This window comes from Akebia trifoliata, chromosome 16 (genome assembly GCF_017979445.1).
Source record: "Akebia trifoliata isolate Shusen 1 chromosome 16, ASM1797944v1, whole genome shotgun sequence".
NCBI classification, from domain to species: Eukaryota; Viridiplantae; Streptophyta; class Magnoliopsida; order Ranunculales; family Lardizabalaceae; genus Akebia; species Akebia trifoliata.
Window position 1 is genome coordinate 23801860 of NC_141390.1, and position 22643 is coordinate 23824502.

General features: G+C 35.4%; 1 protein-coding gene across 2 annotated transcripts in view; it reads left to right on the top strand.

The window, feature by feature from the left end:
* LOC147382972 (exportin-4 protein) overlaps window positions 1-22350 on the top strand; it is a 35224-nt gene extending 12874 nt beyond the window's left edge. For both annotated transcript variants that reach the window (XM_086428405.1, XM_086428404.1), the window contains 23 exons: window positions 3408-3519; window positions 3599-3685; window positions 3838-3976; window positions 4490-4583; window positions 4789-4851; window positions 4983-5092; window positions 7308-7412; window positions 10341-10414; window positions 14508-14583; window positions 14883-15119; window positions 15226-15297; window positions 15997-16068; window positions 16167-16231; window positions 16325-16427; window positions 16529-16660; window positions 16851-16994; window positions 17984-18091; window positions 18392-18442; window positions 18507-18584; window positions 18669-18782; window positions 20775-20971; window positions 21071-21140; window positions 21958-22350. In XM_086428405.1, the coding sequence (XP_086284531.1) occupies window positions 3408-3519; window positions 3599-3685; window positions 3838-3976; window positions 4490-4583; window positions 4789-4851; window positions 4983-5092; window positions 7308-7412; window positions 10341-10414; window positions 14508-14583; window positions 14883-15119; window positions 15226-15297; window positions 15997-16068; window positions 16167-16231; window positions 16325-16427; window positions 16529-16660; window positions 16851-16994; window positions 17984-18091; window positions 18392-18442; window positions 18507-18584; window positions 18669-18782; window positions 20775-20971; window positions 21071-21140; window positions 21958-22146 (2492 nt within the window). In that variant the 3' untranslated portion in view covers window positions 22147-22350. The remainder of the gene's footprint in view (window positions 1-3407; window positions 3520-3598; window positions 3686-3837; window positions 3977-4489; window positions 4584-4788; window positions 4852-4982; window positions 5093-7307; window positions 7413-10340; window positions 10415-14507; window positions 14584-14882; window positions 15120-15225; window positions 15298-15996; window positions 16069-16166; window positions 16232-16324; window positions 16428-16528; window positions 16661-16850; window positions 16995-17983; window positions 18092-18391; window positions 18443-18506; window positions 18585-18668; window positions 18783-20774; window positions 20972-21070; window positions 21141-21957) is intronic.
* The last annotated feature ends 293 nt before the right edge of the window (window positions 22351-22643 follow it).

Consider the following 22643-nt stretch of genomic DNA (forward strand, 5'->3'; position numbering starts at 1 on the left):
GGACAATGTTAACGTCCCCATAAGGTCTTGGACGTTAGCATTCCCCATATATATATATATATATATATATATATATATATATATATATATATATATATATAGAGAGAGAGAGAGAGAGAGAGAGATTGGTTGTATGTCATGAAGGACTACCTATCTCTATGGACTATTTTTCCATGTGGCACCCAAAAACATGATTGGAATGCTGCGTGGATTTAAAACAAAAATAATAAGAACTCTAAAAATAAATAAATAAAGATATCTTTCACTATTTTGGTTAACACATTTTAAATTTGAGAGTTTAGTGGCCGTCTATTTTCTAAGCCTTTTATTAGGCAAAAATAAGTTTTTTTATTTTTTATTTATTTTCTTTAAACCTAATCTAAATCATGAACCCTAGAAAGCTAAGGTGTCATTTGGGCCAACGTAATAGTCCACATGTCCCAAATGAGTAACTTGATCCATCTAACCCTTTTCCATGTATATACATAAATGTCGGGAATGCCAACGTCTAAAACCTCGTGGGAATGTTACATTTCATTTTTTATGGACAAAAAATGCCCATCGGAAATGCTTCACATGTTACTTAAGTTGATTTTTCGGTCTTTTATTTTTTAGAATCTTTAAATAGATATAAAAAAGTCAATTGTAGATGTTCTACTTGCCACGCTTGTCTCTTCTTTTCAATCTCTTTTCTCTCTTCCCCTAGTTTCCACTTCCAAGCGGACAAAAAACACCCTCATGGGGAATGCTCACATGTTACATCATGATGATGATGGAAATCATTATGATGGTGTTGATGACAATGATGATGATGTTAATGATGATGATGATGATGGTGATGATCCCAATGATGGTGTCTTGGACTTCGAAACTAGGGATAAATGATAGTAAGGAGAGAACCACCTTTGATTGTCTTTTTGGCAATTGAAAGAGAGGAGAAAGGGGTGACATGCATGCTACATGGGAAGGAAATTGGCAATTGAAAGAGAGGAGAAAGGGGTGACATGCGTGCTACATGGGAAGGAAAGAGGCATCTTTGATTGTCTTTTTGGCAATTGAAAGAGAGGAGAAAGGGGTGACATGTGTGCCACATGGGATTAGTCGGGTGCTCTAAGTGGCCTGGTTAACCAAGGTATCAAAAATAAAAAAAGAAGGAAACAACCCAACTAAAGTAACTTATAAGCATTCCCCATGAGTGCATTTTTTGTCCATAAAAGAATGACAACAAATGGGATGATGCTAATATCCCCATAAGGTCTAGGGCGTTAGCATATATATGCATATCAATATATTTTACCTTTTATCTACCCTTAGGGACTTGTTTTAGATGTAAGGTTGTTTGGAACTCGATCATTTAAAAGGTCAATAGGAGAATCTCATCATGGAAAAAATATATGCCTTTCTAAATGAGGAGGGAAAGTCTTGATGAAAGTTATTTATTTAGTTTTCCTTCACACTTTATATGTCCTTGTACTTTATGCCGGCATCAATTCTAAATTTTATTAAGATGTTGAACTTCTCGTCAAATGTAAAAAATGGAATCTCAAAAATATCATTTGGTGAATTGGGAGGTGTGTTCTTCCAAAAGGGAAGTTAGTGTCGAGAATAAAAAATTAAGGTCGATGGCCCTCCTTGGGAAATGGCTTTGGCCTATCAAAATAGATAATGTGAGTTGTTGGGAGAAGTTAATTATTGAATAATGTGGTTTTCAGAATTTTCATTGTGATATTGTAAGAAATAAAATCATTATGGCTATGGAGTTTATGAAGGAATCTATAATGGTTCATTGGAGCTTAAGGAAGTAATTTGGTTCAAGGTAGGAAATGATTGTAAAATTTACTTTTGGGAGGATTTTTAGTGTGTATAATCTATGTGAGATCTCTATTCCCTAATCTATTCTTATTATCAAATTAGTAGTTCTATTTTATTATTATTTTTTGCTGGGTAAACTAGGCTTTAATCCACAACCTTAAAGTTGCTTTGGAATATGTCAAACCAACTGAGCTAATGTCTAAGCCCATAGTTTTATTTTTTGAAAAAGAGATCTATTTTGGAAGCTTTGTCTTTAAAGAAATCTAATGATTGAGAATTGGAGTTGATGTTTGTGTCCTTAAAGTCTTAACGCAAAAATTTTACGTCAGCTAAAAAAAACTTCATCCAATTCCGTCTAGAGATACCTCTTTTGTTATTGCAAATGTGTTCATAATTTCATATTCACTCTCACCAACTTAATCCACATTTTTTGGTCTTCCTCTCGTTTATTTATAACCTTCAACTTGCATGTTCCTTCTAATGGGGTTTGTAACCTGTTTACACATTCCCAAACTATATTCTTAGTTTATCACTTATTGGGGATGCTCCTAAATTTTCATGATTTCTTTCATTCATTTCTAATTTTATCTTTCTTAGTCTTTCCACTCATCAATCTTAGCATCCTCATCGCAGTTATACTTAATCTTTTGACATGTTGCTTCTTGATCGCCCAATATTCGTTTCCATAAAGCATAACCCTGTCTTATCGCAATCGTATAGAACTTTTCTTTAATTTTATTGGGATATGTTGACGACATAGCACTCTATAAACACACCTCCACTTCAATCATTTACTCGCAATTGAATTGTGATTAAATTGGTGAAGGAAAAAGTCATGATTTAATCATTACTTCTTCAACAAGTCGGAGAATTTGGTGACCGTGTTACCAACTCCTAAAGTATTAAATTGAGAAAGGAACTTGACCAGCTCTCCTTTAGAAATCAATGTTTAATAAGAGCTTATTAGAATAAAAGTGTCACTGTCGTATTTTTCTGGATTTGTGTTTGAAAGTTTTGACTTTGTGTCAATGTGTGGACACATCAAAAACCCTAAATTTGCCTTAGTGCTGCTACAAAGTTTGCATGAGTGAAAAATACAAACAGAAAGAGATGTGAAGTAAAGGATAGGGATTTGGCGTGTCGCCACTCCAAAGCAACATAGAGCCCAAGATGGAGTTTCATCACCAAAAAGGAGAGGAGGTACATGGTTGATTACTACCAAAAAAGAGTCTTATTTAATTCAAAGAAGAAAGAAACTTTTGTACCAACATCTATGGATGTGCTACAATGAGAAGTTATACATTACAAAAATTTTCATGCTCAAAGTAGTTCGTCTTCCTGAAAATGTTACAAACATCAATGTAAATGATAAGGGAATGCACAGACTGGGTTTATCCAAATTTTGATGGAGATGGACAAACAAGCCATAGATTGAAGTGTTTCCTGTGATACTTCTATTGTATGTAACATCTGTCTTACATGGTGAATTACTGTCTTTATGCTTCATTCTTTAATCATGAGTTTGGTGCTTTCTTCATGGCATGCAAGAGTTGCTTGCTTTTAATTGTGTACTGACTATAATATTCAATTTCTAGATAATGGGCACATGCAAGAACAACACTTGCTGCAAATTCTATCTGGAATTATTCCATGGATAGATCCTCCTAATGTTATTTCAGCAGCGATTGAATGTGGAAAAACTGAAAGGTTGTATCTAAGAATCACTTTTATGTGTAGATTTGTATAATATCTTGTCTTCCCTCAAATTACTTCTTATTTGGTTCAGTGAAATGCTTGATGGTTGCCGTGCATTGCTTTCTATAGCAACTCTAACTACTCCCATGGTGTTTGACAAGCTACTGAAATCTATAGGGTCAGAATCCTCCATTATAGTTTTTTTTTTCTGGATAGACTTTTCCATTATAGTATTTCAGTACTCTAGTTCTTCGATCATTGCTATATTAATAAAATATGTTCTTTTTATTCCTTTTGCCATGGGGGTTGACTTTTTCCCTGAATGTTCAGCTCTTTTGGAACTCTTAGCCTGTTATCTGCATTGACTTGTGAAGTTATAAAAGCCCGTCTAGCTCGTCTCACTGATGAGGAAACATGGAGTTGGGTGGCACGGGATATCCTGTTGGATACTTGGATTGCACTTCTTGAGGTAGTATCCAAAATTTTATGTTTTAATTTTTCATTTGTGGGGGTTGGGTGGTTCTTTTAGGTGAAGGCTGGTTTGAACTCAGGTTCTGAAATCTGGTATACAGTTTTCTGTTCCACACTTCAGTGTGCATGTGTGGTCTTGTGGGGGTGTTCATGTAAGAATTATTTCTTCTATCTTATCAAGAGAAGTATTATTTAGAATACTTCTTCTAACTTATCTTGGAAAATTTATTTCTTCTATGCATCTATAAATTACTGAGTTAGGGGTAAACATATTTTGTGTATAACAGCATGCCTTACAGTGGACGCTTTTACCGATTAAAAAATAATATGGATGCTCTTAACATAGGTTCATGCATTTTATGACATAAAAAATATTCCATGTTGATCAAGAATTTCTTGTTGGGGTTCTATTGGTATTATCTTAGGGTTGTTTGGTTCCACTTAGTGTTATTGTACTAAGCTTGTTTGGTTTCACTGCTGTATTAAAGATATTTTACCATTCTTTCCACAGCCAAAAGATATTGGTAGGGATACTGCACTTCCTCCAGAAGGGATAATTGCTGTTGCCACTGTCTTCAAGTTGATTGTAGAATCAGAACTAAAAGGTAATTCCGTTCTGTACATATTTTTCAACATATGTAAGTTTTATGTATCTGCCTCTGTGTTTCTTTTGTTCAATATATTTCTTTGGTATCCATAGTTTGGTTTGATGTCAATTATCCCTTTTAGTAGAGTCCATTGCTTTCTCTTCCAGAATCATGGTTCACAATTCTTTTTGACCACCTTATAACATTGGATTTTTTTATATAGCTGCTGCCGCATCAGCGTTCGATGATGAGGATGACTCTGACCTTCTTCAGGCTTCTATTTCTGGTATACAATTAAGCTTTCAAAGTCAATAGTGTTTAGCTTTCTATTAAGTTTGTTTAATTTTTTTTGAATTTGGTTTTAGTTTGACCTTTATGTTTATCCCATTTCACATTTTCATTTCCCTGTGTTTGCAGCAATGGATGAGAGGTTAAGCTCTTATGCTCTTATTGCTCGAGCCACTGTTGGCATCACGGTTCCTTTACTCTTTACGCTCTTTTCTGAGAGATTTGCCCTACTTCAACAGGTACTTTTTTATCCTTTGATTTATAAGATCTTCCTCCCCTTGTTAGTCCTAAATTAGAAGTTTCGTCTCCCCCCCTTAAATGTATCTTTTAGAAGTTAATTTTTCTTTGATAAATAGCAACACAGATTGTGTTAATATAAATGTGCAACTTCTGGGAGTGGTAGTCCCTGTATGCCAAAATTTTTGCCACACCATTCAAGCTAGTTTACATTCTCCAATGTTGTTCACATCTCCAGAAGTATGAGACAACAATATCATATATCCTCTAATTTATTATCAGATATTTTCTTTGGTACTGGAAAGTGTCCTGGGATGATCTTTACTCTTTTCCCATCCAAAGGTCATCTTTTGTTTTCTGTATTTTGTTGTTTGTATTTTCCTTTTCATTTTCTGTAGTAAATGATTCAATAGTCTAGGACTGGGGAGTCATGGTGAACTGGATTTGGTAAGCCAAGATCATGATGGATTGTCCTGATTGAACCCTAGTTTCATCAAAATCTAGGAAGGTTGGTCCAAACAACTGCTACCTGCTGCCTGAGGAAACTTAACTCTTGTATTAAATTGAGGAAGGAACTTAACCAGCTCTCCTTTAGAAGTCAATGTTTAATAAGAGCTTATTAAAATAACACTGTTTTTGTCCGGATTTGTGTTGGAAAGTTTTGAGGAACTTAACCAGCTCTCCTTTAGAAATTAATGTTTAATAAGAGCTAATTAAAATAAAATTGACACTGTTGTATTTATCTGGATTGTGTTGGAACGGTACAGAGAGGCAAAATCATAGATAGGTGGGTCAATATGGACTTAAAGTTTTATGTTTGATAAATGATTTCGTTATTCATCTATTCAAGTCAAATGGTCTACAATTGAGAAGCAGAAATATAATTGACTATACAATGTATTGCCAATTAGCCAGGAGCTAATTCAATGAACCCTTAGCAGAAGCACATTTGATATCTTTTTTTGATGAAATTGTCTTGATCTTTACCTATCAATTTTTTTTTTTTTTTTTCCTGAATTAGAAATCACATGAACAAGGACTATTCTCCAAGGAAGCGAAACATTTTTTAAATTACTAACAAAGATTCTAGTAGAGAAGACAATGCAGCTACATGTCAATGGTTTTCATGTTCCACACCTATTGCAAAGAAGCCACGAGAGAGAAAAAGAAATATACGCTCAAGAGAATTATATGAATAGAGACATAGGGAGGGAGGAGATTGAGGATTGGGAGGGATAGATGGAGAGTGTGAGAGCAATAGGTGAAAGAGACTAAGTGGGGAAAACTTCCCTCAGATAGGTTGTTTGTATTATTCTTCACTTTTCTACTATTTCTTTGCATGGCTCTACCAACCTTGTACAATATATACACATACATACACATATATAGGGTCCCGGTCTGGTGCCAACTATTTGGCGAACATGTTTTATCCTACATGGGTTAGAAGTTTCGGAATGGGCTGATTTTTGGTGAAGATGATCTCTATGATGAGGAGATCATTCTCACCAAAAATCAGCCCATTCCGAAACTTTTAACCCCATGTTTATAAGTTGAAGAATCGTGGACCGTCCATTTTTTGTAAACCACTTTTGATGGGGTTAGAAGTTTCGGAGTGGGCTGATTTTTGGTGAGGATGATCTCCTCATCATAGAGACCATCTTCGCAAAAAATCAGCCCATTCTGAAACTTCTAACCCATGTAGGACAAAATGTGTTGGCCAAATGGTTGGCACCCGAACGGCTCCCATACATGTATATATATGTGATCTTGCAAAATGGATGGCATCCGGATGTGATAAAAAATATTTTGACAAATAGTTTATCCCCTCCCAAGATCAGTTTTGTGAAGAAAGAGATCTTGTAAAATGGAGGGCTTCCGGGTGTTGTAAAATATATCCAAGATCAGTTTAGTGAAGAAAGAGAAGGAAATTCAAGGGACAGTCCTAACAAAAAATTTTCACGGAAGCTTGATACATTCTGGTAACAATGTGAAACATGAATTCAATTAATAATTTACTGCACCTTTTCTGTTGATATTAGGTTTGCACCACTTTGAATTTATTTTAAACTTTTGCAGCTATACTTTTGGGGACCACCCAAAATTTTCCAGTTACATTATTTCTATAGGCAAACTTTTATGTATATGTTTATTTCTTATATGGTTCTTAATAGGCTAGCTTACCCATTCTTTTCCTATGTTATTTCTTTCATTTTGTAGGGAAGAGGCACATCTGATCCAACTCGCACTTTGGAAGAGCTCTACTCACTCTTACTGATAACTGGGCATGTTCTCGCAGATGAAGGGGAGGGAGAGACACCCTTGGTAACCGATTTTTTGTTTCTTGTCTTTCTTACGCAAAGCTGTTGGATTTGATGTTTTGTTGCGAGTCTCCTTAATTATCTGTTTTTTATGTGGAGGCAAGGTTGCATCTATATCTCATTTTTATATTTTCCCTATAGATTTGCAGGCTCCTATTGTTCCGATCAAAACATTCCAGCACATATCGATACAAGCCGAAACATTCCGAATCAAAATATTTTGACGTATTTAAGTCTAACAATGTTACGTGTCGTAATGTTCAAAAACTGGTACTTATTGGTCGATACATTCTAATACGATACCTTGAACTGTGGATAGATGGGAAGACTAGGAAAGATAAAATTAGAAATGAGGCATTCGAGAAGAATAACGGAGTACCTCCATTAGGCGATAAACAAAGAGAAAGCCAATTTAGATAGTTTGGCACATTCAACAAAGACTGATTGTAGCCTCAGTGAGGAGAATGCAAATTAAAGGCGCTAAAATAGATTAAGAGGATTGAGATAGTGAAAGTAGATATGGACACACTTTCAATCACATAAGACATGGTTTTGGACTAATTTGAATGGAGAAACATGATTTGTTTAGCTGATCCCAAGTATTTGGGATAAGGATTCAATGGTACAAATGATTTTGATAGGCACTGATTGGATGGACCCTTTGGAGGGTTGAAATCCAGTAACATCTCTTGCTCTTATATCTGAATGGGGGTCATTGTTTCTATTGAATGCTTAAATCTTAGATTCATAACTGTAGTGACTTTCAAGGATTTCTTCGTAAACTTGGCATGAAAAAGGCCAAGCTAGAGCTTTGTAGCTACATTGGATGCTTAGTTTTGGAATAAATGGAGAAGATGGATCAAATGTTGCGTTTCTACAATATTCATTTTAAATTTAATATTGATGAATGGGGTTCCATTCTTCTTTTCAAAAGTTCAGAGGTCTTTGTAGAGGTGGTCCTATGTTTTTGTTCCTTTCTATCATAGCTAAAGCATGCATGCCTCTCTAGGGTCAAGTTAGGGTTCAACTAAGCCCGACCCAGACCCGGCCATTGCAGCCTCAGTTCTTGTTGTGTCATGGCATCAACAACACATGTTGTTGCTGGTCTGCTTCTACTTCTTCTTCCCTTTTTGTTGTTCTTCTTCTATTTTTCTACTGGTCGTTCTTGTTCTTCTTGAAGTATTGAATATTTTAGTTTGTTTACAGAACTCATATTTATACATGTTTAATTAAAACATGCAGAACCCATCTTTCACTTTTCTTTTTTTAATTGTTTTATACTTATATCATAATCTTATTGTACCTTGCTTTACTAGGGCGTGCGCCTCTCCTTGCGCCTCAGGCACTTGGAAGCCTTTACGCCTTTAGCCCTTAACTACACTGTGCTCATTGATCTTTCAGTTATGGTCTTCGATTTTTCCAAGGGATGGCTCCACTGTTTTTTTTTATAGGTAAAAGAAACATTCATTGAAAAGGGAGGCCAATGTGACCATCCAAATATGAGAAGAATAGCACATATGACTCACACTCAAATGCTATCGCTCAAATATACTACAAATCCCATCTACCTAACAAAATCTCAAAAACATATCTCTTGATGTTCTTTGAAAACTTTGTTGCAAAAAGAAAGAACCGCATGATCAAAATGATAATCTATAGCAAAGAATGTTTCATATCCTCAAAGACTATCATTTCTTTCCTTCCATATCCCCAACATAAGGCGAAAGGAGTTAGACTTCACAAGGACCTCTTGAATGTGAAAAAGATATTACCAAGTGATAACAATCCCTGAGCACAACATGAAACGACTTCAGAAAATGCCCATCAACTCCACACAATGGCATGAAATACAACCAAATCTCACAAGCTAACTTGCAATGGATGGTCATTTGATTTACAAACTACGTGACCCCCTTACACATAAGGAATTAGTTTGGTACAATGATACCCCCCTCGAATGACATTGTCCATCAAAAGGATCTTACTCGAGATAGTGGACCAGATGAAGAAGGAAAATTTTGATGTAATTCTAGTGGTTTCCAATAGTTTTAACAAGAAATGGCGATAATGACATTGACAATAAAGACTGCTAAAATGGTTCTTACTGAAAACGACCCATCTTTATATGCATCCCATAAATTTTGATCCTCATCCTTCATGATAGTTGCAACTAATGAGATGCATCTAACAAGGCTTGTGAGAGCTTCCACCTCCCAATCAATGAAAGCTCTTTTGAAGCCAAAGTCCCAGTCCACATCCAACCTTGGTTTAACCATGGAAATTGCAATCAGTAGAGCATTCTTCATTGATAGTGGAATGAAATTATCTTTAGAGTCAAGGCCCTCCTTTGCAAGTAGCCCTTCATTGTAGGACTTCGCTTTGATGATTGTATCTTCAAAGGGGAAGAAATTGTTTGTATTGTTATGTGTAACATTTCTCTCCCTTGTAATGTGTTGTCATTGAAAATCATGTTAGATCCTCTCTCACCTCCCCTCCCTTCCCCTCTTTATTATAATTTTGGCTCTGTTCACCTCTTTGCAATGCACACACACACACACAAAATCCAATTCATGATTTGTGAGTTTTTGATGGCTACCACCAATTGTTTTGTGAGGCCAATAACTAGAATGTATCATGTTTAATACTTAACGGACCCTCCATTGTTTAAAAAAATTGTCATAGTAAAAAGTTATGTCAAAAACACTTAGACTATTGTTAACATTTCCATTTGGACACTTTTTATTTTATTTTATAGTTTTAGGTGTTTGTACTAAGCGTCGTTTCTTTATATATTTCAATTTAGCTAGGCTTTAATTTACAAATGTTTGGCCTTATGATGTGTACCATGTATAGAACTAATGTTTGTTTTTCTACATTATATCTTATCATGCATTATCCATTTAAGTAATGGCTTAAATCATGTGATTTTCAGGTTCCAGAGGCATTGCAAACCAATTTTGTGGATATTGTGGAAACAGAGCAACATCCTGTAGTTTTACTTTCCAGGTAACAATTCTTGTTTTCGCTAGAGATCACTCTAAATGGAATTAGTTGTAATTCTGTTGATTCTAAGTATGATTCAAAATTTGATCAATCGTGTTAGTTCCCCATGTACGATGACAAAACAAAAATAACAAAGAGACTAGGTATGCTTTTGGATATGGCACCTTGAGTAGTACTTCTAGCTTATGCAAGGGGCTAGAAGTACTCTTTGATGTGTTTAGATAAAAAGATAATCTACTCCTTAACTCTTTCGTAGAGCTAAAATGTCTCCAATGTGAGAAGCTTCAACTTGATGCTTCTCAAATTATTCTTGCACAGAGTAGGAAACATTGTCTATTGACCGATTTTCTTCCTAAAATACCCTTTGAAGTTTTATTAAAATTTCATCAATTGTCCTGTATTCATGCATGATTTCAACTCAAAACCTCTACTCTGTCTATCGCTAAAGTTTTTGTTCAAAGAAAACCCTATCAATCTAAATGATTTTCAAGAGGAAGACGAGCAGATCTCAAGCCATTTTGAAGAGGGTGACCACCATCTTGTTCTCCCTATAGTGATTCTTGTTGCTTTCAATCACGACTTTCCATCTCGCTCTTACTCCTATAAACAAATTAGGGTTCCTCTTTCCTCAAATAAACCCATTTCAAACATGTAATTGAACCCATGGTTTAAAATCTCGTTTTTGTTCATCGTTTCGGCTTTTTGGAAAATCAATACGATACTGAAACAAGAAGAAACATTCCAAGACAGACATAGCTTCAAATTGGAATTCCTATGAAGTCTTACTCAAAAAACTGTGGTCAAGGAGCATGGGTCAGTTTGAAGACATGGGACATGTCAATTGTTTATCAAAATATGGAGTGTTTTAAAATAAATCAATTTTTTAAGAAAGACCAAGGTCAGGGAAACACTTTCCTTGTTTCTTTAAAGAAAAAGAAAGTTGAGAGGAAGAAGGTGAAGAAGAAGATAACTTGGAATGTTGGCACGAATCTGACGACCGGCGAAATCGCGGAACCACCCAGGTCTTTCCTCTTTCTCTCTCTTCTTCTTCTTCCTTTTCTTCTTTGTGTTTTTTAGACAACTATGCCAAAATTTTTGTATGTTTCGACTTGAGGGTTGTTTCATCTCGTTTTGGTGAAAACTTGAAATATTTCGTACGAAACATTATGAAACGGTACGAGATTTTAAACCATGATTGAACCTACTAGGATTTTTGAGAAATCTGAAGATGACGTTGTAGAGATGAGGGATGATCCAATGGAGGTGGATTCGCTTACGCCTACAACTGTGTTTCGGATCAGACATAAATAACCTCGATTGAATTTAAAACATAAGATGAGTGTGCCCAAGCTTTCAAGTTGTATTGTTTGTTAGATTTGAAGCGAAATTGAACGAGAAATTGATGAAATCGAGCCGAATTTGAGGTTTTAATTTGCAGAATTTGCTTCTTTTCCTCATAATGGTGTTTTGCAACAAGTTCTTTTGTGGTTTTAATTAAGAGAAGTGCTATTGGCACCCAACTTTTACTTGTAACACTTGAATTTCTTAAATTGTATATCACAACTCAATTAAAGAGTGAAACACAGTAAACACTACAAATGCTTGGCTCAAATTATTGTCTCAACATTACAGCACTCGTTCAAACAATTCAGTTGTTGTTTACAATTATAATTAGGTTCATATAAAGTCTTAAACCTAAAAAAATAGAAATCTTGGAAAAAAATGAGTTGGCACCTCAATTTTAGTTATTCTCAACCATTTACTTTTTTCTTTATTTTTACTTGAGGTTTAAAAAGTAAAACTTGGGGTGCCAATAACAACTGTCTTAGCTAAAATGAATTACAATGGATTTGTTCTTTCGACATGTCTGCGCTATGTATCAACTGGGGGATAATTAAAAATTCTTTTTTTTTATTCTTTGAGGTCTTTGTAACAGATTTCTGTTGTTGATGATTTTTGTGTGTGCGAAATTGGATTTAAATAGATATTATATTAATATTTATAGTTCAAATTGGCATACTATAATATTAAAGAATCAAAAAAAAAAAAGTAACAGTTGAATATAAGTGTATTTTGGTCTTTTTCTTAGAAGCCTGGATAATTCTCAAACACTAGTCTAGATAGACGTACTTCTCGAAGTTTGCTTCCCAAATGCATATCCTACCTCAGAGTACTTCTCTAGCTCCTTCAAAAAGTACTCCAGCACCAGCTTCAGCTCTTTCTCAGAGTACTTCTTGCTCTGCTAACCCTTTTTGTTGAACTATCCTATTGCTTTCTATTTTATATGATTTTTCCATATGGAATTGAGAGTAGATCATTCAAATCAAAATAACCTGACTTACGCTTTGCCTGTAAAATTTGATTCCAGCTATTGATACAGTGAGACGGTGACAATGTCATATATATTCTCTTACATGTCTTAAGATTATCGACACTTGCAGTGAAGCTTCTCTCGTAAAACTAATATGACCATTAGCCATCCTTTTTTTAAGGGTGCGTGCATTGTTGGGAGAGAGAGGGGGGGGGGGGGGTCGTTAAGCTGGAATTGATCCTACAATCTCAAAGTTGTATATGAATATGTCAACCAAGCTATAGAACAAGCCCATCATCTACCTATATCCTGCTTTTCTTTTCTTATACCCTCCCTTTGCTTTTCTTTTTCTTAAAAACATATGGTTTGATGATATTATAGAGAGCGTTGGTGGGGTGGCTATGAAGTGGGATCTTGTGATGGGATGGCCCATTAAGGGAAGGCCTTGAGTGAGTAATCTGGACTATGAGACAAAGGAATGGATCTCATGTTCTTCATAAGTCAACTTTTGGGGTATTTGGTTAATGGTCCTTCTCAAAAAAGGTCCCATGTTCGAGTATGCTCCTCAGGGTGGGTGCATGATGCAAGAACATCTCCATTTTGGGCAGGATGGCCACGAGGTGGGATACTTTGATGAGGTAGCTGATGAGGTTGGACCTTGCAATGAGGGTGACCTAGGAGATGGGGTCCACTTAGGGGGAGGGCTTGATTGGATACTTTTGAGCTATGAGATAAAGGAATTAATCACTCTCCTGATCAGTCACGGTTTTTGTGGAATATTGGTTGATGTCCTGCGTCATTGGGTCTGTAGTATTTTTATGTAATTTTGTTCTGGGTTTGGTTGTTGTAATGTCTTTTTTTGTTTTGTTTTGGTTTGGTTATCTTGACCAAGCCTCTTTTCATTCTAATAAAATCTATATTTTTCAAAAAGAATATGGTTCATACATTATCCAATATTTCCTTGATTCCTTTTTTGAGAAATGATTTTTTGTTGAGAAAAGTACCAGAGGGAGAATTCTATTTGTATCTTGGTAACACTACGTTATATGTCAATTTTTATTTATTTATTTGTGAATTCTGAGGCATTTATCTTGTCTTGAGACAGTGCCTCGGTCAGAAAAAACCAAGATTGTCTTGATTGAAAGATTCCCAGACAATCTGAACATTCCCAGAAAAATTAAGGTGGAGACATGCACTGCTGTAGATTTCTTCTCAAACACTAGCTGGTTCGGTCAAAATATTTTAAATGGTATAAAAAGTCAAATCATGGTGAATGCAACAAATTTTAGTTGTGAGATATAATTGTACTTGATCCCGAGTCGGGAGGCCTACTCTTGTTGGGTCAAAGTTGAATAAGGACACACGTTGGAGGGGATGTAGCCCATCCTCCCATCCCTCTTTTTTCTTCTCCTTTGTTGATTTTCTTTTTTATTGCGCTCCTTTCTTTGGTAGGTCTGGTCGACCTCCTTGTTTGTTCCTTTACTCCAGTTTTTAATATCTTGTACGTCTCAAAAAAAGATAAAAAAGAACAGAACAGAAAAGAAAAAGTAGACTAAAGCTTTTACCTTTTTAGATTTCGAGATGGTGTAAGCATGTACTGTAACATGATCCAGCCCATACATCAACATTTTGTTCATGTGTGTGGTGTCTTGTGCCATTCTCAAGGCCTTAAATGTACTCCTACGCAAGTCCCATCTTTTACAATAAAACCAAGCGCAAAAGTTTTCCAATTAATTATCTGTTGCTTCATTTTCCACCAAACCCATTCTGTCTTAATTGCTGCAGCTCAATCATAAGGTTTGCAGAGCAGAGCTTGGATCCAGAAATCAGAGCAGCCTTTTTTAGTCCTCGACTTATGGAGGTAATCTTTTAAAATCATATTTCTTGTGCCTAGTATGCATTCCACGTGCTGTATATGGCATTTCAGGTCATCATTTTTTAAAACCATAAAGTAAAATTTTCAGGATGGATCAAGCATACAAATTTTTGTTCCTTTCATTACCATTGAGTTCTTGGTGGTTGGTTTTGAGTGTTTAAACAATCATTTTGACAAGAAAGAAATAAGAAAGGACACATGTCGAAGTGTTTGATTGTCTCTTGTGTTCTCTCTGGTTAAACTGTTTTTGGTCTGCTGCTTATTTGAGCCATTATTCTGTGCAGGCAGTTATATGGTTCCTTGCAAGATGGACTGACACATATTTGATGCCACTCGAAAGTGGAAGAGTAAATAGCTGCAATCCTGGTGGTGACCATGAACGCCAATATGAGTCTAATCTCTCCAGAAAGGCTTTATTTAGCTTTTGCGGGGAGCATGATCAGGGAAAACTTGTTCTTGATACTATTGTTCGTATTTCCATGATGACACTTATTTCATATCCTGGAGAGAAGGCTCTGCAGGTACGATACTATTATTCGTATTATTGTTGTTGTTGTTGGATTTGCTTTACAATTCTGTATGTTTCAAGTACTAGTTTCAGGTTATACTTTTTCTTTCTTTTGGAAGGCACTTACTTGTTACCAGCTACTTCCTGCACTTGTTCGACGAAGGAATGTTTGTGTTCACCTTATTACATTGGTGAGACTTGGATTTTCTTATATGCTTAAAATGCTGCACATCTTTTTGGAGCTTTAGTTGCTCTTATCTTGTGGTTTACTCGGGAAGCACCATACCATTTCCTGCGTTTTTTTGTTTGCATGTTTCACATTACTTAAGTCCTGTACATTGGAACACATTCACAAAAGACTAAGATGCACAGGCTCATATGGTCAATACATGGAAGTCCCTTGTACTACTTCTTATTATTATTATTTATTGTTGGTGTTGTTGCCTAAAATTTGAAAGAAGATGGTGTTAGTGTACCAGCATCATGTTGATTCTAATGCCATACACCTTCAAGGTGTTGACGCATGAGATGTAATGCACATGAAGGCTCATGCTGTGGCATGGCAGTACTGTCCGATGGCATGCTTCACTCAGAACCCGATGACATGACACCCATTCTGTCAACATGTGCTGTAAGGGCACACGTTAAGATACATTAAATACACCTCCAAACTTTATTTTCCTACCGAAAATCCCCATCAGAAAAAAATTCCACCAGAACTACCCTCAAATGCTTATTTCCAAGGTGTATTTAATGCATGTTAACATGTGCCCTTGGGGCACACATTAACAAAACCCCTTTACATTTAGATACTATTATACTTGAATTTTTTTTTATTTGTTTAGCTACTTAAAGAAGTATCACTCTAACAAAGTGGCATTTTTCTGCAGGATTCATGGCATAATTTAGCAAATGCTTTTGCAAATGGAAGAAGTTTGTTCTCACTAACTGCTCCTCATCAAGTAAGAATTTGATATGTTTCAACCCCACCACTATGTTATCCTGATATTTATAATTAACTAATCACGACCTTTGTGGTTATCCTCATTGTTTCTTGTAGCGTTCACTAGCAGAAACTCTTGTCCGTTCTGTTTCTGGCATGAGAAATTCAGAGGCATCCAATCAGTGAGCTGCTCTTCATTGATTTTCTCGTTTATATATTTACTTTTAGATAATGAATACTGGATGGCCTAATAATCCGGTATGAAATCCTTATAGGTTTGTGAGGGATCTCATGGGGCCAATGACAGCATACCTAGTAGATATATCTAGTAAGAATGACTTCAAAGCTATCGCTCAACAGCCCGATGCTATTCTATCAGTAAGTCTAGAAAGGGATTGTAATGCAAGGTCTCCCTTGATCCAAATTTTCCATCATAAGAACGATAGATTGATCCACATAGCATCATGAACATCTTGTAGGTCAGCTGTTTGTTTGATCGGCTAAGAGGAGCAGCCAGGGCCACTCAACCTCGAACTCAAAAATCTCTGTATGAGATGGGTGTCTCCTTGATGAACTCTGTGCTGACTTTTCTAGAAATTTACAAACATGAGGTATTGAATTTGTTCACTTCGTTCTTGCATTACACATGTTTTCATAATTGACCTTACAGGCCTCACGATTTTTTGTATTTCCTTCTGTTCGGCATCATATCTCCTAGATCTTTTCATTGCTGTTTATATTATTCCACTGTATGGCCAAAGGGTTCATTGGTCTACACTGATCCTAACCTCTGCTGTTTAGTCTGCAGTTGTTTGTGTGTTACTGAAATTCGTTGTTGACTGGGTGGATGGGCTGGTTGTGTTCTTGGAGGTTAAAGACACTGCAGTTGTTGTTAATTTCTGCATGCGATTGCTTCAGCTTTACTCTTCTCACAATATTGGCAAGGTATTGTTCCACATCTTTCTAATTTCTTCACTTGGTACATGTCGTAATAGATACGTACCAAAAAAATATGGTTACAAATGGTGTATCCGATAGTTAAATACATGTGAACATTTTTCGCTTGAACATACTAAAAAAATAGAAAGGAAAGAAATATTAAAGAAAGAAAGAATATTACCAATCAGAAAAGAAAAAAACAAAAAGGAAAGAAGAGAAATAGAAACAGAAAAACAGCTTCTCTGGAAACTTGCCTATTTTCTAATGACCCTTCTGCATCTATACTAAAGTCATATTAATATAAAATGTAAATTTTTTTTTTTTTTTGAAACTATTCCTAAAAATGTTATTCAGTTGAAATTTTAGTGGTGTAGAGAATTTTGAAGACTGTCTTGGACATTCTAAACCAAGTACTTCTCATTTTGTCAGTTTTCTCTCTGTGGTGTTAAAAGGAAAGAAAATGAAAGGATAAATGTTGTTGGTGACCATAATGAGAGAGAAGATATTCCAACATGTGCACACATACATCCCACAATGGACTAAAATCCTTCTTAGAAATGATTGGTGCACATGCTTTGCTGCTCCTAGTATTATTGATATATCTACCACTCCTTGGAGGATTAGAGGAGGTGTTTGCCACCTTGGATCATTGCACCTTATGGGATGAAGATGATATAAATATTCTCAATCAAGGTTGTTTTGGCATAGAAGATAACTAGGACCATTTTGAGGAGAACCATAGGGAAAAAAATTGAACAAGAATAATTTTTATTCTTTTGATTCCTGTACACGTACTTATAGTCAAGGCTTAAGTGTTGCCTGAGCCTCAATGCTTATAGGCGTCAATTAGGTGAGGTTTAAGCCTCTTATAAACAAGTCGAGGATTAGGCCTCTTAGGTAGAATGCTATGCCTCTCCTTGAGGCTGGATTGTTTAAACATTGCTTGAGATGTGCTTTCCTTACTGTGACTCTCTAAATTTTTACTATCTTCTCAGATATCACTGAGTCTTTCAAGCAGTTTGCTGAGCGAAGCAAAGACACAGAAGTATAAGGATTTACGTGCTCTGCTTCAGCTCCTCACAAATTTGTGTTCAAAAGATCTGGTACAAAAAATTTCATTCTTCATTTAGAAATGGTACTTCTATATTGGCTTATTTGAATCTGCTTGACTATGAAAAAGCTTAAAATCCAGACAAACACAAGAAATCAAGTGGTCTGGATCTATGCTATTGCTAGGGACACTTGATGTATCCTTGGGATACATGTATCCTGACCTTTAAAATTTTGTGTTTTTCCACTTTCAAGCGATCCCAGCCCATAAACTGTGGAAGACCACATAATCATTGAAGCCTTTTCGCAATGATTTGGGGTTGAGCTAATCAAGAAAATTTGAAAATTTTCAGGTTGACTTCTCATCAGATTCAAATGACACAGAGGGTACTGATATTGCTCAGGTAAAGTGTGTTGTGTTTCTGTAATCTTTCCTGGAAAATCATTTTTAACAATATTGGTCCACAGGTCATATACTTGGGTCTTCATATAGTAACTCCTCTGATATCTTTGGACTTGCTGAAATATCCCAAACTTTGTCATGACGTAAGCTTCCTTTTTATTTATTTAGATAGAACAAATTTACGCTTTTCTGGTGGAAAGATTCTTATTACTCCTTATCATTTCCAGTATTTTGGACTGCTATCACATATGCTGGAGGTGTATCCTGAAAAGGTGGTACAGTTGAATTCTGAAGCCTTTGCTCACATACTTGGAACGCTCGAGTTTGGCATTCATCATCAGGTGTGTTTCTGTTCTTCAATCCTAAAATCCATTATCTATGATGAAAATATGTTAATACTTACTATAAATGAATATATCTGTATTATGTGCATGCATTTTTGTAGAAGGTATGACATTAGGGCCTTGGTGTTTTTGGTGCTAGCTGTTAAAGAATGGGGGACTTTTTATTATAATTTTTTTAGGATTTCAATTTTAGAAAGATTTAGCTTTTGTTTTCTTTTGCTTGTATACTTCCTTGTACTTTTTTTTTTTTGTCTTGTTCTTTAGTGTTTTCAGCTTAATCTCTTACATAAGAAAAAAATGAGGCAAGTAGAAGTAATTGATCTGGTATGGTGATACTGTATTAATACATCTCCATCCCACTTTTTAGAAAAATCCTCGCCTCTACTAGCTTCTTTTGCTTAAGCCTAGGGGCAAATTCTTGCCCCCACAAGAATCTTCAAAGTCTATGAATTAGTGAGATATTGCAACAGATTTTACTGGTGGATAAAAAAATCTGCAACTACTGCCCCCACAATTTTTTTTCCAATCTTAGTTGCCCCCACAACTATTTTTTTTTCACTCTTAGTTGTCCCCACATAGGCAAAATCCTGGCTCTGCCCCTGCTTAAGCCTTTGTATGTAACATGTCTGTGCACTCTTATAATTTATGAAATCATTATTAATGTAGATAGAGTTGCATGGATAAATTTACATATGTAATACATGCATGAATGATATATTTCAGAGAGATGTATGCACGTGGCTCTGTTACAGAGTGTGTTTTGTTATCGTTTCTACCAGTTTACATTAGGGGTGCAACTTGGTCCAGTTCAAACTGAGAGCCGCTAGGTTTGGGATGGTTTGGTTCGGAACCAGTTGTGGTTCGGTTCCGGGTTAAAAATGGAGAACCGGTCAATTTGGTTCGGTTCTCGGATCAAGCTTGTATAGAACTGAACCAAACTGAGAACCGAACCCTTATATATATATTATGAATTATTTTAGGAGTTAAGACATAGATTAATGACTTTTGATGGATAAATTAATGATTTTTTATGAATAAATTAATGATCTAAATTTTATGTTTATTATATGTTTGTTTTTTCATTACAAATATGTTACTTCCAATTTATAGAGTACTGGCAACTCATAGAACCAAACCGGCCTTCGTTCGGTTTGGTTCTAACGGAATTTGGTTTGGTTCTGGTTCTGGTTCTTGTTTAGTGGAATCGACCTATGTTGGTTTGATTCCAATTTGACCTCAAACCAAACCAAGTCACACCCCTAGTTTACATGCATGCATATTAGTTTGACACTACTTTTCTTTATTGTGCACTGCTATTAGATAACTTACACAATTGTTTTAAGTCACGTTCTTGTGTTTCTGTTTCCCTAACTTCTTTACACATTCATAAAACTTTTTCTGTGTGCGTGCATGGGACACAATAAATTAAATGGTTGTGAATTATGAATACTTAAATTGACTTTGATAGGGTTAAGTGATTTTTATAGTTAATATTACCCCTATGCATTTTTATGATAAAATTAGAGAGTTTCTATTGGCACACCAAAATTTGCTAATGCCACCACATTTCTATGTAAATCAACAAAGAATTAGCACACATGGTGTTAGAAAAAGTTGATGTGGCAATAAAAGCTCGTAAAGTTGAGGGTTTTATTTTATTTTTTGTTGGGACTCTATATGCACTCAGTTGGTGCTTGGCAATATGTGTGTGTTTTAGTGAAACATGTTTTATACGTATGTAGGAATATCTAAGTAATGTGAATTTATAGGCACAGATTTATCTGTATAACCTTGCAAAGGCTACATATATATGTTGTTAGATGGGTTGCTTTGTTTTATGCATATGGCATTTAGTTCGTTATGTTGCTAATGTTTGCATGCATTCATGTATCATGTTTCCGAGTGGTTATCCTATAACGGGATGAGTTTGTTGAGTCTCATATTTGTGTATAGAATTTATAGCTAGAGTTGCTCATGCCAATGTTACAGGACACAGATGTTGTTAACATGTGCTTTGGAGCCCTACAAGGACTTGCTTCTTACCATTACAAGGAGAAAGGTGCTGGTAGAGATGGGTTAGGTGCACATGCCGCCGGTTTTAAGGACTTGAATGGAAAATTTCAGGAAGGTGTGTTGAGCCGATTCCTTCAGTCATTGCTGCATTTACTCCTTTTTGAGGATTACAGGTGAGGAATTTTTTTTTCAAATAACGATGGAAAAGAAATTTTATGTTTAACAAAAGAATTTTTTTTGATGATGATGCTAATTTGTATTTCTGGATGTAGCACTGAACTTGTCAGCTCAGCAGCAGATGCACTTTTCCCATTGATCCTTTGTGAACAAGGTCTATACCAGGTGATAATCTCTTGAAAATTTTGGTCATACCTCTTAGCCAAAACTCGTTTGATTCGCAATTGAATCATCCGACTGTAAACTCTTATTAGTGTAAGAAAAAAACAAATGAGTTTGCAAGTACTTGACTTTGAGCCATAAATCCTGAATATATTTGGGTAGATTTTCTACTGAACAGTCATCTTTTTGTGCTCGAGTATCATGAAACAATATAATTTGTAGACCTTGACATGCTTATATTTTGATTTTTTTTTTTCTTTTGGAATCAGTATGATTTAAGTTTTAATTTCTCTTTTAAGGTTTCTAAACTATGGGGCATACAGAATATATTTGTGCTCGAGTACTTGGGTAAATGAGTTTGCAAGTACTTGACTTTGAGCCATAAATCCTGAATATATTTGGGTAGATTTTCTACTGAACAGTTATCTTTTTGTGCTTGAGTATCATGGAACAATATAATTTGTAGACCTTGACATGCTTATATTTTGATTTTTTTTTTTTCTTTTGGAATCAGTATGATTTAAGTTTTAATTTCTCTTTTAAGGTTTCTAAACTATGGGGCATACAGAAAATAAATTGATATTTCTAAAGCTTATCAAACATCATATACTCAAGGTATTAAATTTTAGAGTTCATCATCCATTTTTTGGGCACCCAAGAATATAAATATTTTGTGGAAATCTTGAATTTTTCATGGAGAATCTCTCTGGTTATACAGCATAATGGTTGGTCTTATTTTTAAGAAAAACTATAGAATGTCAAGGAATTTTATATAGTTCTTTTTCTTTTAATGGTCGGTTCCGATAATCATTTTCTGCAGAGATTAGGGCATGAGTTGATAGAGAGGCAGGCAACTCCAGAGCTAAGAACAAGGCTGACAAACGCATTGCAGGCTCTTACAAGCTCAAACCAGCTGTCTACTACTCTTGACAGGACGAACTATCAGAAGTTCAGAAAGAATCTTTACAACTTCCTGATTGATGTTCGTGGTTTTACACGGACAATGTGATATGGTATATAATATAAAATTAAATGGAAAAAATGAATTTTTTTGGTTTGTGTGATGAGTTGTATATTTGCGAAAGACGTGTGGGTAAAATTGTTTGAATAAAAAAATTACCAGATGCCTATTGTCATCAATTCCATTTGTATTTGTATGATCCTATTTTTTCTTGCATCTCTAGAACAGCTAACTTGATAGGTTTGAATTAAAGCTTAGAGAGATCCAAAATGTCAAATGTGATGGTGTATGAAGCAGTTCCTCTTTGAGAGTAATTTGCAATGAAATCAGCATCCCTTCAATGACTGGTAGGTAAGTGCTTGTCAAGGTGGTTAGCTTGTATTGAAGACCCAACAACCAACATGAAGCTTTATGTTTTTTATTTATTTTATGGATGTGTGATGTGGTTTCGTTAAGATTTCTGTACTCTTTTCTTGTACAATTTTACTTGGCAAAAACAACCAACACCCCCCCCCCCCCTCCCCATTCAAAAAAAAAAACACACA